Below are 18,397 nucleotides of genomic sequence, written 5' to 3'. Positions count from 1 at the left end.
CATCAAACCCTTATATTCATGGTCAAATGTAGAAAGAACTAAGATGCACTGTATTGGAATCTGGAGGTACTTTCTTTCATATCCCAAAAGCTATAGAAAATTAGTAATTTTTTTTTTTTCCAACATAAAATACCTGTGGAAATCCCATGTTAATAAAAAACCAACACCCTAAATGCTGTAGGGAACTTTGAAGGCACCCATAATTACGCCTGGCTTTGCATCAGGTTAGAATGACTGATCCCCCATGGGTTTGTGCTTTGGACCTGTAATAATAATAAGCCAAACCCATCAATTATTCAGAATAGCAAATGTCCCTTTCAGCTTGGTTTTGGAGATGCAAGTGGGAACACTGCAACAGTTGTGTTACAGAGCTTGTAGGCATGTGCTGGTTAACTGTCCAGCACATTGATCTGTAGTAACCAGTTGTGATCGGAAGAGTGATCATATTCTAAATTATTACATTCTAGTGGAATACATAGCCCTTCTGGTAGTAAAGCTCTTGGTTCACTGGCTTGTAGTACATTATGGGAAAAGGTGTTACAATAAATGAAAGGAGAAATGTGCTTAGTGGAGAATATACATGTGTTAGATACCAAGGAAAATAATACTGACAAGAACGGTGGAGTTCAGTATTTTGCAACTTTAGTATACAGTAAAGAACCAGATACTGACATTAATGTTAGATTACAAGTACCTTGGTTCATTGAGAAGGAGAGAAAGCATATTTCTCTCTGTATTGTCAATCTTTTATGTGAATTTTTTTTTCTAGAAGGAATGCATGAAGATGAGATTTGATTTCATGGAATTGTAGTAGTAGTTTTAAAGTAATTAAATATGTGCAAAATAAGAGATTGCACAAACCACATTTCTCAATTTTTTTTCATGGGCTTTTTCCTGTATTCCAAATTGATTTGTATTTCAAAACTATACTTTGTCACTGGGGCAGAAGGAAGCGGAATAAGAGCATTGGAAATTGTCTGGGATATGACATTAAATCTCACAAACCAGCTTTAGCCTTCTGTTAAAGAAGGGCCTTTTGTTAAATATGTAGGTAGATTCTGTAGGCCTCTGTAATAACATAGATCTATGCCCTTGCCTCTGTATTTGCTACCTTCTTTGTGTCCTCTTGGATGTCAACACAGTATTGGCAAGGGTCACCACTTCTGGCCTGTCCACCACACCCTCTTCTCATGCAAGTCCATGTTTTAAGTACACTTCTTCCAAACTGCCTGTAAAAGCGAGCCTTTCCCTCAGGGCCTGTCAACAAAGTAGTATATGGGGAGAAGAAGAAAACCAAATAAGGCCATCAGGTTGTGTTCTGAAACACAAATATTTTGCTCTATTTCAATATTCATCTTCAAACTGAATGTTGCAGTAAGATCTTTGGGACTGGGACTGACCCTTTACTCTTTAAAGCCCTTAAGTGTCTGCTGTCTCACAAATAAATGTCTACCTACCAGGGAGGATTTCTCCTGAGCTTTGAGGACTTTGTTTTAACTGTATTGCATCATGTATTTTCCAGAAGGATAAAGAAACTTTTTTGGTTAATTATTTTGCTTTCTTAATCTTGCATTCTTCAAGCAAAGTCACTTTTCAAAGCACAGAAGGCTAAAGGATTGTTAAGCTAAAGAAACTTCATCTGAGTTCCATACAAACTAAATTATTATATTTCCAGATTTCCTCTTGCTTTGCTACAAGTCACAATGAGGAAAAAGTTGGGCTCCTTTGATGTGAAAAAAAGCAATATATCACTTCTCTGAAAGAACATTTCTCAGTCTCTCATGTGAAAAAGGATTAACACCTCCAACAAAGGTCCTGTAGATCACAGAACTAAGCAGCAATACTGAACAGTATTCCTGAGGAGTGGAAAAACTGTATTTAAGCAAGAGATTGTTTGAACTGGCAAACAGAAGCTTTTTAATAGCTGAAGATCTAAGATAAAGGATTAAACCTTTCTGAAGTATCTGCACTTAAACAACTCTAAAGACAAGGAAGCAAGTTTAAATTCATGAAAGATGGTCTTTGTTTTCCTAAATGAACCATGTTCTTCAGTGTCAAAACAAAATCCATTCACAGCATTGTCAACTACATAAACTTAATGACAATACTGCTTATCTACCAAAGTCTGACCTTGCTTACTTTTTAAAATTTTTACTAGTCTGAGCATCCGCTTTCTGCTTGCTTAACTTCACAGTTGAGAACAACTTTTCTCCTTTTAATGGGCACTTGTACAGTACATATAAGCAGAACATGTAAGATATTAGTTTTAAATGGCTACTTATGTCCTTTTCCCCCATTTTACAAGTCAGACTTAGTACTTTATCTCTAATAAAACATCAGTGGGTTTATAGGAATTAAATGGTTGAAGTGTCATTAAAAAGAATTTGCTGTTATCGACTGCAGGAATGTGGGATGATTAGTAGTTATTAGGCTTCAGGAAATGTAGGAATTTCTTACCTTATTTTTATCTTCAGAAGCTGAATATGAGAAAATGAGATGTCAGAATGCCATTAAAACTTCTTATACCATTTTTCTATTTATTTTTAACAAAGCTGCTGCTTAGCTTGCTGTCTTAAGAAAATTACAGCATTTTTTATCTCAAGCAGCAAACAGGTAACCTTCTGACCTTTTCAGTAAATCCTCAACTGAACCTCTGAAATTAGGGTGATTTAGCATTTTATGGCACAGAATAAAAATCTCTAATTCTGTTTCCAAATAGTGTATCCTGAACACACATTTTATTAAGCTCTTGACTCATTCAGCCATGTGTATTTTGTAAAGTTCCTATGGTTATTGTTTTACAATAGCTGCTTCCAGAAGCATTGTAAGGGTTTCAATTAATCAGCTCTTTGTGTGCTTCAGACTATGCAAATTTATCACATCAGACCATTCAGCAGCTCATGGGAAAGCAGTGTACAAACTGTATTGTCTTCTAGCACCTCCTCTCATTTAGAGTGATGTTTTTAATAAGAAAACTAATCAAGTTTACTTATGCATTATTTATCTGTTAATTTTAATTCTGTTCTTTACCTCTTATGTCAAATGGGATGTAGCAAGTGATATGATAGATCAGCGAATGATTCAATATTGAACAAAGCTTATGTGATGCAGCACTTTTTTTCTTCTGCACTTGTTTTATGCTTAGTTAGCCACCACAGTATGTAATTAGAGAGTTCTGAAGCAGATGCACATTTTTGTTTAGTCTTACTAATTTTTGCAGATCTGTTTGTCACTTGTTCAAAATATACAGCACTGTATTGTAGCTATGCTTCTCTTAATTATGTGGCATAATCTTAGTTCTCAAGAGTATTTCTAAATTCTGGCAAATCTGGTAAAACCTAAAATAGATGCCTTTCAAGTTACTTTTGGCTCTTTTATCACCATATCATTAGAATAAGTAAACAAACACATTTAGTAATGCACTTCTTTTTATCTTGCTGATAGAAACTGGTATTACTGCAGCTTCTATTCACTTAGTCTCCTTTGCTCTCTAATGTCCCTCCTGCTGGTAGTAATTAGTTTTCTATATTAGGTTGTTTTGACTTATTTGATGATTTTTTTTCATTTGGCATGTGTGTGTATAGAAGGCATCTTATCGTAGCCCGGTGAAAAACTTTCCCATACTGTTGTGTTTTGTCCCTGCCCCCTCCCCTTCCCCCTCTCTGCTGAACTGCTGTTTTACAAGTCTGTGTATGTTCGTGTTTGTCAGCAAACTGTAAAAGCAACCACGAATCAATTAGGGAAACCTGAATTTCTCCTGATTAAAAAAAAGAAACTCTTAAAGGACAAAAGTACAGGGGTGAAGGGGTCTTTATGCTCTGTCAGGGCCTTGTGGAGGTACATGGGTGTTGAGATGCTGCAGGGATTGATACAGATAGCATGTGTGAGGATGGGGGCCATCATGCATAGTCAGAGGGCTGTCATTTATTGGCTGGCATACAATAGCATTGAAAAACACTGCCTATGGCTGGTTTATACTTGCATGTTAAACCACTGTAGGGTCTCGTTCAAACTGATTCTAATTTAAGCTGTTATCATTGCAGTAAACTGCCACGCTTACTAATCCGCTTTACTTTTTTTTTTTTTTTGAGAGGGATATCTTAAAAGCATTTTCACAATTTTTCATCTAAGCTGACATTATGAAGTTGATATACAAAGAATTCAATTTGGTTTTGAATTGAAAAGAGATGTAGCAAGCTGCTGGATGCTTTCTTGATCAAACATACAACCTTCTTGTTAGTCCACACGTTAAAAAAATGTTTTTGTTGTTTTGTCTGAAGAAATAGTTGCAGCCTTTTCTTGTGGTTAACGTTTGATTCTGGTCCTAGATGAGAACTCCAGAGTGTATAGATGAGAGCAGATTTAGGCCCATTGCAGTGCAGCATTTAATCTGAAATTGTATTGCTAAATTTCAGATGCAGCATTTAAAAATTGTGACAGGAAGAAAAATGAATTAAACTAAATTATTTTGTATGTCCTGTGTGAATGCTAGGAAACAATTTTCATGTGATGTCTAAATCAGTAACATTTAGAAAATCTTAATAACCTGTAGTAAGAGCCACAGAGTAAAGTTACCTACTAGTTTAACTGTGTCCTATTTATGAATATTGGATGGCGAGTACTTGAGCAGCTCAGTTGTGAAATACAGTTTATACTTGGACAAGGCAACATTTGGAACTTGAGGCTGTCTTAAATCCAGCCTCTTCTTTTCTCCTTTACTGTTTTATTAACCAGTTGCAAGTGATAATTGCACTTACATGGATTAATTCACTTGATCACTTTTTCGCAGCTGCTCAGCAATGCAGAACTGCTGGGCTTGCCTTTTACTGCCCTGCTCAAGCCCTGCCTCAGCGATTGGGGCTGAGACAGAGAAGCAAATGCAGGAGTTTACAAGTGCAGACCTGCAAGCATTAGTCTCTAGAGAGCTTATGAAGGCAAGTAACTGCAAAATGAAATCAAGTTTACATTTTTAAATTAATTGCAGTTACTTGCTTTTAGAAGTAGTGGTGTATTAATAGGAAAGATGCCCTTCAGCTTTTTAACAATTTTTAATGAGAAAGAGTGAACTTTCATAAAATATAGGGAAGAAGCTTGTCTCTGTCCTGTTTTCTAAATACACATGGGCATGCTATAGATCTGTTATAAACTCGGTGACTTTTTAAAATACAGAAGCTTAGAATTGAGGTTTTATAGCTTTCTTTTTTCCTTTTTTTTTTTTTTCCCCTTCTGTAAAACAGAAACTTTATAAATGGCCTAGTGAGCTTCACATTGCTGGATTCTGTCTAAATATTTTGTTTTTAACTTCTAAGCTCATTATGCTGTCTTTGTGTTAACTTGTATTAAAATCTGTCAGCTATGACTGGTCTCATAACCACAGTCAGCGGACCAGAATAAGTTAATTATTTACTTGTGTCACTAGTGCTCTTCATCTAATGAAATGCACAGCTGTGTTAGATCTGCAGTTGGGTGTGTAGGTCCCATTGTTATACAAGTCAGCGGAGGGTAGAAGCCGCTATGATGGAGAGCCCTCAGTTCTTTCTGCTGTTCTGCCTTTCTGTGTCGATTTCATGGATCTTTTATCATTCACTTTCACACAAAACAAACAACACAGTGGCTGTCTGCTATGGGAACCAGCTTGGCATATAAAAGGTTTTCAGAGCCTAAAGTAATTTTAAGTTAGCTAAGATTTAATTTTTGGCTTACAGGTGCCGTGAAGTCCAGATGCAACCTAATGCTTTCTTAGAAGTAAATGTGAATAAGGCAAAATGTACATGCTAGAATATGTATATAATAAAGTATTTATTTATACAATTTTAGGATAAAAAAGCTGTGCACACAAGAGATAGGCAGTTGGGTTTTTTTTTTCATTTTCAGCAAGTGATTGCTACTTGGCGGGGAGGGGTAGAAGGATGTTACTGATTTATCATAGTAGAACAATGAAAATTAGTTTCAATAGGTTTAAAAACTAAATACAACACACACACACACACCCCTTGCCGCAGATGCTCCAATCCTCTATTTTTTTCTGCTCCCTTCCCCCATACTTAACCATTCTCATTCTATTAACTACTGTCCCATACACCTATCCCTGTCTTGCTTGGACAGTGGAACAGGAGCTCCCTCCTGAGCAGACGCCAATATCCCCCTGTGAACTGGCTGGTCAGGGGATGCCTTTTTAGGGATGTAACCAGCACCCTCAGTCTTCCAGGAGCCCCCTCCACTCCAGGACTCTTCCCAAAGCGTGCTCTGGCAGTTGCAGCAGGCTGATCTCAAATAGCTTGCAGACTTTTTCAGCTCTAAGGGCTTCTGGAAGAAATTGTCCAACTGAAACAGTAGCTTTGGTTCAAAGGAGTATGGGCTTAAGCAGCTGCATTTTAGCACCTGAATTTGAATGTTGGATCTCTTGGTCATTTATAGCTGCAGGATTTTTATCTGCAGAATTTACTGTAGAAACAGTTGTAAGGTTTGGAAGGAAAATTTTGGAATGTACAATAGACTCTTTTAAATGAGTTTAATCTTTCCGAAATAGTTTTAGAATTTGGAGGGTTTTGTTTGTTTTACATCCAGTACTGACAGAGACTGAAAAAGGTTTCCAAAACTTTTAAAGGTACAGTTTCTGTTCATGGACTGACAAAATATAAGCAATCTGGGGAGTGGATTGTACTTTGTAATTCATCGAAAGCAGTCTTTGCTCAGCAAATGAATGCCACCTGAAAAAATCTTGTGGTTTTTGTTTTTTTTTTTTTTATTTTTCCCCTACTTATCTCCTCTAAGTCCTTGTCAAAGTCCTGATTTGGTTTGGTTTTATTCATAGTGTTTAGCAAAGCTACATATGATAAATTTCAAATCAACAATAATTTTTTATGTCCAAAGAGATACTGGAAGAGGTCCGATTTCTTAATTATTTTTTTTTTTCCAGGAAATTACAGCATCAGCTTTAAGAAATAGATTTCCCTTGAGATGTTCCAGTCTGAGTGGTCAAAGTTTCTGGTTCCCTCTGAAAACTGTATCTAAAGCTTTCTTCCCTAATTTGCTAACTCACAAATCACTGGGAGCATTATGTAAGGGTATGCTAATTTTGCCAGTCCTGTCACAAGGGCTCTCTTCTAGCCTGCAGGTTGTGAGCACTGGTCATGGTAATGAATCTGGGTAAAAAGTGATCCATGAGAAAGAGAGGGGGAGGAAAACACTAAAGAAAATCTGGTGATGAGCGTCAGCCCTGCTGGTGGTTTGCCATTTGTGAATTGAAATGTTTTCTCTTCTGCAGGGGTGTGTGGACTGATTGTTCCTCAGGAAGACATGCCATTTTGTGATACAGGAATCTGTCCAGATATCATAATGAACCCTCATGGCTTCCCATCGCGTATGACGGTTAGTGGTTATGTTACAATTAAAGAGACAGTGTCCCCCGATAGGAAAACTGAAGTAGATTAGCTGGAAGAAACAAGAAAAAGTTTGAAACATGGATTCACTGAGAATATTCTCCAGTCATCATGCCACATGCTTGCTCTTCTATAAGTATTCAGCCCTCTGTTTTGCATGTTTTGAAACATCTACTGTGTGAAAGGAGAAGGTATGTAGGCTGGCTGTGCATCATTCTCATTTTGTTCTGTATCAAGCTAATAGCAAAGCAACTAAATACCTCACTTGCACACTTTCTGTTTGAAAACTTCTTGCTCTCCCTTCCCTATTGCCTGTGCCCACTAAGCCGGCTGGGGCAGACTGAGGTGAAGGTTGGAGAGGAGCTTCTGTAATAGTTCTAGACCTATATAACTTCCTACATTACACACTCCTCCCTGGAACTGATGCAATTCTTGCACCTGTGCTGCAGGGTCACACTAAATACCTCACAGCCTGGCCTTTATATGGGACCTCCACTGATTATGTCATGCAGCCTCTGATCTGTTTTTCTTTGTTAGCTTCTTCCCTTCTGTTCCCACTGCTCCAGTGTAGCACATCAATCTCTGAGGCTGTTTCCTAAAGCAGAAGGCCACATTAGATCCTCCTCATTTTCCAGACAACTGGAAAAAATGGAACTGCCTGACTCTGGACCTTACAGGTGTTCTTGAAACTTAAAGGTGTTCTCAGATGCTGCAGTGAGTCTGGTTTTCCCCCTTCACACAGGAGTACTCGCTCTTCTTGGGCTTCTTCCACTCCTCCCATCGCATGCAATAACCCAGGCTGCCATCTCAGACACCCACCTGGCTAACTTACGCTGTGACCAATCTAGCAATGTGCCCGTGCTAGTGAGCAGGCTGTTAACTCTGCTTTTCTTTGCACAGGTAGGAAAGTTAATTGAACTCCTGGCTGGAAAGGCTGGGGTGCTCGATGGCAGATTTCACTATGGAACAGCTTTTGGAGGCAGTAAAGTTAAGGATGTATGTGAAGATCTTATTCGCCATGGTTATAACTACCTAGGGAAAGACTACGTAACATCTGGTATCACTGGGTAAGAATCTGCTGTATAGATTTAGATATTTCAGGGGAGTTAGTAAATCCTGTTGAGACACATCTGAAAATCTTTTCATGTCTCAGAGCTCAGGAACTTTCTCTTATTTGCAAACTGCTCTGCAAGATGGAGGGAAGGGGCTGAAGAATAGTGCACTTTTTTCTTAGAAGTATTTTGTGGTTCCACGTTTTAAGAATTACTAGTATTTGTGTGGCTGTAATGTGAATGGCCCTTGTAGTACATACAAAAATTTCCCAACTTCTACTGCATGACAAAAAAGGTAAAGTCAAGGGTTTCTTTTTGAGAGATTTTAAGAAATTTCAAGTTTCTCTTGGCAGCAAGTCTTTTATATGCTTGAAATCAGATAAGCATTTTCATGTTGACTTTGATAGTACTGTAAAATATGGATTTGGAGGCAGGTGTCTGTTCCTTGGGAATATTGTGTGTGTGTTCTTTTTTCTTTTTTTTCTTCTTTCGATTACACAATGATTCAGTCTGGCATAATACTCTAATCTGCAAACTTCCTGCTGCGTTGATCAGACTGGCTTCTGAGACACAGAGTTCAAAGAACGTAAGATAGTTTAGGAACAGGAAAAGGCCATATGGCTTCACATGCCTGCCCTTCCAAAATGTATCTTAATCCTACCTTCCTGCTATTTTTATTATCCTCCCCATCCCCTTCTTTTCAAGGAACAAGTTTAGGTCTCTTTTGTAGGGATTTTTTTTTTAAATACTTTTCATTTTAATTGCTTTTCCTACCAACTTCTTCCATATGTTGTTTAGCTTTTTGTTTCAGAGAGATGATTTTGCTTTCCTTACTCCATATTCCATAAATTGTTTATCAAGTATCCTGGTGTTTGAAACACTTTCTGTTCATACATCATCGTAACTTTTAACAAATCTGACTAATCTTGTTTTCTAGGGAGAATAAAATCATCTAGCTCTAAAAATCCCCATCCCCAAACTTCCAATTTTGTGGTACCCTATTTAGAGACTTTACTTTAGGATACTGATATTCTTCCAAGCAAATTTCTCATGCTTAATCTATTTGTTATGAAATTTGAAGGCAGATTGCATAACAGTGTGGAAGTTTGCAAATTCATAATGTCTAGTTAAGTTTTATTAGTTTCTTCAATAGGCAGCATTTGGAATAATACTGCATCATGTCAGTAATGACTCTGAATGGGAGGTGCAATACTGTTGTCTTCTGTTTGTTTTTACATTGCACATATATTTAAAAAAAATAAATCATTGGCAGTGCTGAGTTTGCCTGTGTTAAATCTGGTTGTTCTTAGTGCTGAAGATGATAGCTGGGAAATAACTGAGTGCTTTCAACTGTTGCTTTCTGATCTTTAGGCACTGTTCTTACAATTGGGGGTGTTTAAGCACAGAGATCTTTAGCCATTACACCCACTTGTAGAATGCAGTAGCACCCTCTGTACTGATTACAGATGTTCCCAAGCTGATGCAAGTGCCTAAACACGGTTCTCAAGAGCCCTTTTACCGGCTCATCTGAGCCCCCCGTGCCAGCCAGTGGTTTTTGTCCTGTGGATGCAGCTGCTGAGCAGTGCGGCAGGGGCAGCCGTGCTGATGCACAGCTGCTCAGGGAGGACTTTCACCCCTCTGGGTCTTGGGCTGTGTTTCAAAGTGGTGCGCAGGGAGAATTAGTGGATGGGAAGACTGTCAAGCTCATAGTGTGCCAGTGCTAATCTGTCCTTGCAAATGCAAATTAATTCAAGTGCTCCTATAAAAATGATGTTTTGAGCTTTTATGCTGCATGTATTTGTTGACATATATGCTTACCTTTGGTTTGTGTGTGAATGATGTAAAGTGAAGCAATGTAAATAGAAAAACATTAAGTCACTCTTCGGGGTCTGACACATTTATAGTCCTTATCAGTTACTGATGACACTGTTAAAACACTCCTGCACGGACAGAGGAGGGACTTAACATGGTACAGCGGAAACAGGTACCTGCAGCTATAGCAGCATGTCTGTGCAGCGTATGGCCAGAGTTCAAGAGCTTGTTCCTTGCTACAGTGGATACAGCAGTATGTGGTGCTGGGAGTGTACTGGTTTTGTGTTCAGAAGGCTTTCCTGGGGGGTCTTCAGACAGATTGCCCTGAAAGCCCAAAGATATTTTTCTAGGACTCATGATTCCCAAGTAGTTTCAGATTTCTCCTGTACTCCACACTCTTGTCTCTCTCAAGGTAAATATGTGCTAACTGTGAATATTGGTTTTGTTTTGGTTTGGTTTTTTTATTCCTTCAGGGAGCCTCTGGAAGCATATATCTATTTTGGCCCGGTGTATTATCAGAAACTAAAGCACATGGTGTTGGATAAAATGCATGCAAGAGCTCGAGGACCCAGAGCAGTGCTCACCAGGTATTGTTACAGGCTAAGCACCAAATTCTTAATGTATATTCAGAAGTCTGCCCAGCTGACTGATGGGTATAAAACTAAGTTTGTTTACCTTTTGATACTTGACACAAAATGTGACTACCTGTTAATATACTGTTACAGACTAAAAGCTCTCACAGTACACTGTGGCAGGAGGTTGTTCTGAATGTCCAGATGTGCTCTGTGTGGTGCAAAACTGAGTTTACTTCTCAGACTTTTGTTAGCAGTTGGTAAAAATACCTTTTGCAGATTCACAGTGCACACTCTGGGCCTCTCCTGTCAGATTGTGCATACCATAGGTATTTTAGGAGGACTTTTTTATTCTTTAACATTTGTACTTTTACAAAATCAGGTATGAATAGAAGGAAGAAATTTCTTTTAATATTTCAGCATCCCTTGGTATTCATCAGGTTAATACTGATGTAGCCCATGTCTTCACCTGTCAACACAAACCAAATTCATTGGCCCTAGTGTAGTGCAAAAAAGCATTAGAATAATGTGCATCCCTGATATACTGCACTTTCCTTGCAGACCTTTCCATTCGACTCTAAAACTGAGTTTAGGGTTGTATGTGCTGGTCCACAGTTGTTCAGTACCATGCAGGAGAATAACACTTTCACACTAGTAAAGTGCAAAATTTACAGAGGTGCCAACAATAAATCTCCATTTTATTTGCCCAGTTAAAGATATGTCCTCAGTTCCTTTGGAGTCATGATCATTGCACTAAGCCTGAACTTGGTTTTCTCTCCCAGCAAAAAGGTTGATTACCATGTTGATATCTTCTGGTATTGAATTTTGAAGTCAAGCTGATGTACTCTGAGTAATAGGTAATATGAGCCCCTGGAGGTGGACTTATATTATCTGGACCTTTGGAGAGTTTGAAGCATCCTCCTTTCACTGCTGTTATTTACCTTTCCTCCTTAAAGCCTAGCCAGCATTTTGGCTTTTCAGCTCTATGGCCTCTTGCACCCATGTTCTAAATTGCTGATATTCCTGGCTTACAAGAAGCACTTCAGTGCCAGAGGCTTTACTTTGAGGAGGTTTCTAGTGAATTGTTTAGTCCACCTCTCTCCATCACAGTAGGATTATTTGCTAAATCTTGCCAGAAAGTTAACTGCCAGCTAGTCTTCAATATTCTAGCAAAGATTATTCCAAATGTTCTTTGCCAGTCTTTCTGGACTATCATGTACACCATTTATACCTCACCTGTTGCGTGGTGGTACTCTTCTTTTTGACCAGTCCTTTTTGTACTCTTTTTGAGATGTAAGCACAAAGTCACCTCTATCTTGCCCTTATTCTTCCCTGTAACAAGCATGATTCATATTCTTTAATTCTTAATTTATGTTTATGCCTCTTATCATGTGCTGATCCACTTCTGCCTTGTCTGCCTGTACAAGTTAGCAATTTTATCCTTTATCCTTTTAATAGGTGCAGCTTCCACCTTTCGATGTAGTAGTAGAGAATGGAGAGGCAGGTCTGCTGTACCTGATTCAGAAGTATCTTTCTTGCTTTTCATTGCATATTTCCTTTGCCTTTTGGCTTTCCAACCTCATGCTGTCTCTAGGACAAACTGAAGTTGTCTCACATTTTCCATGGAAGTAAATACCAGTGCTGGAACTGGGAGAGAAATCACTAAGTTTTTGTAATTCTTGGCTGAACTTTTCCACTAACCATCTTAATGGTTGTGCTACACTTGCTATTCTTATTTCCTACCACAGCTGCTTGCCAATATGAACATAAGTGATATTCTCAAATAACGGACTGTCAGCCCCATTTTCTGTTCCTCAGTGTGTTAATCATTGTATTGGTGCTCCGTGTGAAAATTAAAACTTGCTGTCTTAGCTAACGGTGCACGCACCTGCTTTACTGGAGCTCCTAGATTACCCAAATCCCGTGATCTGCTTTTGTATTGTCTCCCCAACTTCTCAGCTGTTTAGAGATACTGAATTTAAAGGAAACCTAAGTCCCAAGTCAAGGTAATGTTTACATGTAAAGACGAAGGTGATGTGATTCCCCCACCCCTTACTTTCTTTGAATTCTTTGTTCCAGTCAGTAGCATCATACTACGTAGCTAGGGCTCTTTAACTTTCAGGAAAGCTAATGAATGTTCAGTTTATGCTGCCTCTTGACCAGTCTTTTAGGAATCTTCTTTTTTTTCCTCAACTAATTAAACTTTTGTTATTGCCATCACCTCTACTGAGAGAGTCTACTTTGCCAGCTTTCATACTCGCTATTGTTTTATCATCCATTGCACTTCCTGGAGAGTAGATTGCCTCTAACATTGTTTTTTGGTTTTAAAAGTAATCCTGTAACAGCTTCCAGCATGGAATTTGGCTGTCATTGTCTTGAAATGCATTTTATTATATATCAAATGTACCTTAACTGACAGACCAAAGCTGTATTTCCATCTGGAGTAAGACAGAAGACTTGAATTCCTTGAACGTCACCAATTCTCGTTATTGTTCTGATTAAAACAAGACTTTGTAGAATTGCAAAGCAGCAGTCTTTGTCAATACGGTCAAAAACCACCAGGATGTTGCCCTCCGAATTAGTATTTGTTAAATGGAATGCAATACTTAAATTTATTTTGCCATGAGTAGCTGACAATTAATTTAAAACATAGTTCTATATATGGTGTTGCCTAGCTACCCAGTCCTGCTAAATCTTTCTAATAGATAAACTGCTTTTAGTTTTCCTTACAAGAGATCAATATAAGCTTTCTGCATGCATAGTTGTTTTGATGGACATTGTCAGAGCTGCTACCTGCATGTCTTTTGAACTCATCAGATATGCCAGTTCCTGTTATACTGCAAGGGAGTAATGTAATGACACTGGTCAGGGCTCCTCTCTGACTCTAGGGCTCTGGGAGCATGGTACATTCTCCTCCTTCAGGCAGCATTTTTCTAGGTAATACTCCGCTTTTGGAGGTCAGTATTTCAGCCAATAACTCCATTTCGAGTTAGCCACTGGTTTTTCATAACAGGCACAAGGGAGATCTGCTGAGACCTACAAGGCCTGCTTTTATTTATGGGGGTAGACTTATTTCCCCTCACTGGCCAGTGAAGCAAGGAACAGGGCCATAAAGCTGAACCCACTGTTCTTCCAGAAAATGCAGAATTAATGCCAGTAAATTCTTAATGTGCTTAAAAACACTGAAGTTAACTGGTTTATGCTTTTTCTAAATGAAGCAGTTAGACAGTGTTGAAGACCATTTGGCCTTATTTTTTTTTATTTAAAGAATCACTGCATTTTATTTACTATTTAAGAATTTTACAAACTTTTTTTAAAAATATGAAAAATATCTCTGTTTAATGATGTTCCCAATCTTATTTTCAAGAGTCTGCCTTGTTTTCAGAATGTTATATTCAGAATAAAGAATGGAGTAGTTGCCCAGAGCAACACCTTCAGCATATACGTGTATAGTGGGAAAGGGGAAGCACAGATACTTTATAAACACTGTTTTAACATTTTAAACAACCTTTGGTGTGATGAATTTTCAGACTCGTGTGAGCCAGAAGAAATAAATCTGATCAGCTAGGGAGCATAAGATAGATTCTTTTCAAGGGCCCAATCTCAAATACTAGAATTTTTGGTACTTCAGGAAACCACTTTTTAGGGAGGGAGGATTTTATTTGTTTTGTTTTTTTAATGAGGTCATTTTGACAGTGGGAATAAAACACATAAGAGCTTAAGACTCAAGCTGTTTTTTTTGGGGGGGGGGGGGGGCTTTTTGTGGGTTTTTTTAATAGGATTTCAGCTGCCTTAGAAATCTTTATCCTGTGTCTGTTGGAAGACCCATGGCATATCAACTCTTAAAAGGGCTGGAGTTGAGACCCCATCATTTTTCAAGAAGTTTTATCTTCCCTTAATTGGATTGAGACTTTTTTGGCGCTCACATTTTAAAGCTATTCTGTCCTTTCATTCTGTGGAACAGCACCTGATGAAACTTTTGAAAGTAGACTTGTGCATTAACTAATATTACAGAAGTCAGTTGGTAAAAGGGATTCAGGCATTTCTAGAACTGCAGCAGATGTCTGAATCTTTGGAGGTCTCAGTTGGTTTTAAAATCTGCCTCTTGGGACTTCAGAGGAGAAACTGCATTCACCACAGGGTTAGTCCTTTAGAACAATGTCTGAACAGTGATGGTGCCATCATCTGGGGAGGGGGCCCTAGAGAGTTTAATCAGGATGTAAACAACTTCTAACCATTCTCTCAACAGTGGGAAAAATAGAAGGTTATATGAATGAAAAAGATTATTTGAATTACAAGCAGATTAGTTTTAAGGTTCCAGTGTGGTCAGGGTAAGAGAAACCACTTTCCCCTATAAACAGATACAACTTGATCTTGAGAAGATATTTTGGTCTGGTAATTAGGTATTTTTTTACACTTGTTACAAAATATTATTAGATGTTGAAGGCTTTTCTAAATCGTTTTCTCTGCATTGCAGTAAGTTGGCAAAAACTTGGTTTTATTTAGTATGCTTAACAAATTCAGTTGTTTGAAATAATACAAACAAAATATACTCCAAAAGATATGGGCCAGATCAGTCATTGGATATTCTAGGTGGATTACACTGCTGCAGGTATCAGAAACAGCACATAAACATGGGACTTCACTGAGAAATTAAGCCTCTTACGACTGCCAATAACACTTTTTTAATTCCTTCTCTTTGCTGTCATATTTTAGGGAATATACTAAGATGGAAATATTTGATAAAATGCATACAATATATTAGTGCTTCAGGAATTTAATATTGGTTTGGTTTCATAGTTCACACTAATACTTGCAACCAGAGTTCTACAACATTGTGCTAGTATATGAGAGTAGAACTGATAGCGTATGAAATTGCAGTATGACAAACAAAAGGTTAAAAGTTTTGACTGTGTTCAACAAAAAAAGATTGGCTTAAACAGTCATAATGTTAAATAATATATTGTACTTTGCCTTTTTACATTAGAATTTGGAGTGTATACTTGCATTGCTTTGTAAAAATTTCCTCTAGCACCATGAGGACAGGAAGTCTTTCCAGACAAAAAATCAGAATTTGATTTGTGTTGAAGAACTAGAAAACCAGGAACTTATACAACATAAAAATTAGTCTTATTAGCTGTCAGGCATGAAAAAAAAATCCTAGATAAATGTTACTTTTTTTTAAAGAAAAAAGTAGGATTTCAATAATGAGTTAGCAATATGAGTACTGCTTATTTGCTGCTCTGTTTCGGTATTCTCTGTCAGATCAAAAATGTTTTTATTTTAAGAAGTCTTAGCTGTAGTTCAGCTGTAACATTAGTTTGATGACTCATTCATTAGCTGCTGAATATTGTTTCATTTAGTTAGCTAAAAACTATAATGAATGTCTCATCAAAAAAAGAGTACCAAATCTGTGTCTGGATTGTCTTGGATACTATTTGGTCTGTTTCTGTTTTCATTTACTTTCTACATTCTGTGAGGTAAAGGGTTGTGGCCCAACACTGCAGCTGCCACTCACTATGATGCAGTTGCCACAGAACTATATCATATTGCTAGTGCAAGAGCAAAGATTAATTGCTTCAGCTTGAACAACACATTTGCAAGATCAGCAACTCTGATTTGTAGAATGCTGTTGTCCATTGATCCTGTACTGTTCCTACAGTTTGAAGACAGGCATTCCTATGGTTGCAGAATGTATGGTTTGGAATACTGAATACATTTTTTCAAATATTTTTTTCAAAGGCAACCCACTGAAGGTCGATCCCGTGATGGAGGTTTACGTCTTGGAGAGATGGAACGGGATTGTTTGATAGGTTATGGAGCCAGCATGCTTCTACTAGAGAGACTGATGATTTCAAGTGATGCCTTTGAAGTGGATGTTTGTGGACAGTGTGGCTTGCTGGGGTACTCTGGCTGGTAAGTTGTCTAATGGTAATGCTTTTTGTAAATCACGGTGTCCCCTCCTCACTTTGTGCATGTGACATGTTTCGTATTTCAAAAAATCCCTTGACCTCAGGTGCATAAAGCAAAGCAGTAGAGAGTAAACATGTCTCTATGTAAGAGAACCTTGCCCCTGGTTATAGAGCTTCTCAGTTTTAAAGTGCTCACAGTCACTGATTAACAGTCCCATGTGCCTTAATCAAAACGAGTGTCAACGTTCAAAATTGGTATTTGGAAAATTGGTGACAGGAGATGGTTTTTTGTTATGGTCTGATTGAAGTTAGGACTAAAGTGAGTATGTAGACAACGGGCCAGGAGTCTCCCCTGTTGTGGGAGCACAGGTATTGTCTTCCACAGCCAGCTGTGCTTGTGGGAAAAGTTACTTTTGCTCTGTCTGCTGCCTTCCTTCCCACCCTTGCAGGGGATTAGCAAACACCCAATCCTGTATATAATCTGTTTTTTGAAAAGGGGAAAATAGCTATGTCAATGTTCTTGAGTCTTCTGGCATCAGAAATGAGATTACTAGCTAGACTAGTCACAGATCTTCCTGCTACAATCACACGTTGAACCTCCCAAGGCTGAAGAGAGAAAGTGAGCACAGAAGAATGGGATAAAAAAGCAACATCTCCTGCTTTCTTGTTCTCTAGCTGTAGAGTTCCTAATCACATGTGTACCACTTTCTTTGACTGTGCCTCTCCCAAATGCCTTTTGCTTCGAAACATCAGACAAATGCACCAGTCCCATGTTGGAGCCTGAGAGACTATCAGCTGCCTGGTGGAAATTCAGCTGGCTTCTGCCCAACTGCCTTGTCCCTAAGAAACTTATCTCTAGACTAGCTAATGGTCTTGCTGTCTTACTCTGGGTCCTAAGCCGGTACTGAGTTTGTCTCCTGCAGACAAACTGGTTTTCCATGTAGGGGAAGCATAACACTGGATGTCAAAACTATGTGAAGCTCACCATGTGTAACACTGGGCTCTGCTCTAATCATCTTTTCTCTACACTCATTTTGAGATGCTAGATTTAGAGTTGCCTGTAGCATGCTGGAAATAAACCACTATTACTAGAAGACAGGGGAACTTCTTTTTATGTTCTTTAGAGGTGAGGGAAATGTTTTGCTTTAGCTTGGTTTTGGTTTAGCCAGGAAGAAAAACAGACTTGTGAGACCAATAGGAAGTTATGAGATACAACTTTCTTGCAAGCATTGTGAAAACAGATGACCTGGAATCCCCATGGCTAAGGGAGGAAAAATAACTGGTGCGAGTTCAAGTTAAAAGTTATGCTATTATTTATGTCAGGGGAAGATGAGAAGTTGGAAGGTGAAGCAGAAAGATTCATTTCTAAATAACCTCAAAAGAACATTGTTGGAAACTTGCTACATCTTGGATCTTAATATCAATCTTGGGAGAGGCAAGAAATTGGACTTTATTCACTTCAGTGCTTTGAGAGTGATTTTTCCATGATATAATGAAGTAGGAAAGTAAGGTGTGTTCTTGATTTGTAGTGTAGTGTAAAAGAGACAGCTACTGTTTCTGCCCTTGCTCAGACCTTTCTTCCGAAGCATGTGGCTTCTGGCCAGAAACCAAGCACCACTTTTTTCTGCTAACAGCAGCAGCAGCAGTTCTGCTCCTTGTGGAGGAGA

General features: G+C 38.3%; 1 protein-coding gene across 2 annotated transcripts in view; it reads left to right on the top strand.

Annotated features, from left to right (window-relative positions):
- The window catches only part of POLR3B (RNA polymerase III subunit B), an 80,989-nt gene that overhangs the window by 58,907 nt on the left and 3,685 nt on the right, over window positions 1-18,397 (top strand). For both annotated transcript variants that reach the window (XM_074901919.1, XM_074901920.1), the window contains exons 24-27: window positions 7,268-7,371; window positions 8,283-8,449; window positions 10,720-10,833; window positions 16,561-16,734. In XM_074901919.1, the coding sequence (XP_074758020.1) occupies window positions 7,268-7,371; window positions 8,283-8,449; window positions 10,720-10,833; window positions 16,561-16,734 (559 nt within the window). The remainder of the gene's footprint in view (window positions 1-7,267; window positions 7,372-8,282; window positions 8,450-10,719; window positions 10,834-16,560; window positions 16,735-18,397) is intronic.

Source organism: Athene noctua, chromosome 3 (genome assembly GCF_965140245.1).
Source record: "Athene noctua chromosome 3, bAthNoc1.hap1.1, whole genome shotgun sequence".
In the NCBI taxonomy this organism is placed as follows: Eukaryota; Metazoa; Chordata; class Aves; order Strigiformes; family Strigidae; genus Athene; species Athene noctua.
The sequence above is the reverse complement of the archived record's forward strand: the minus strand, read 5'-3'. Positions and strand labels throughout refer to the sequence as shown.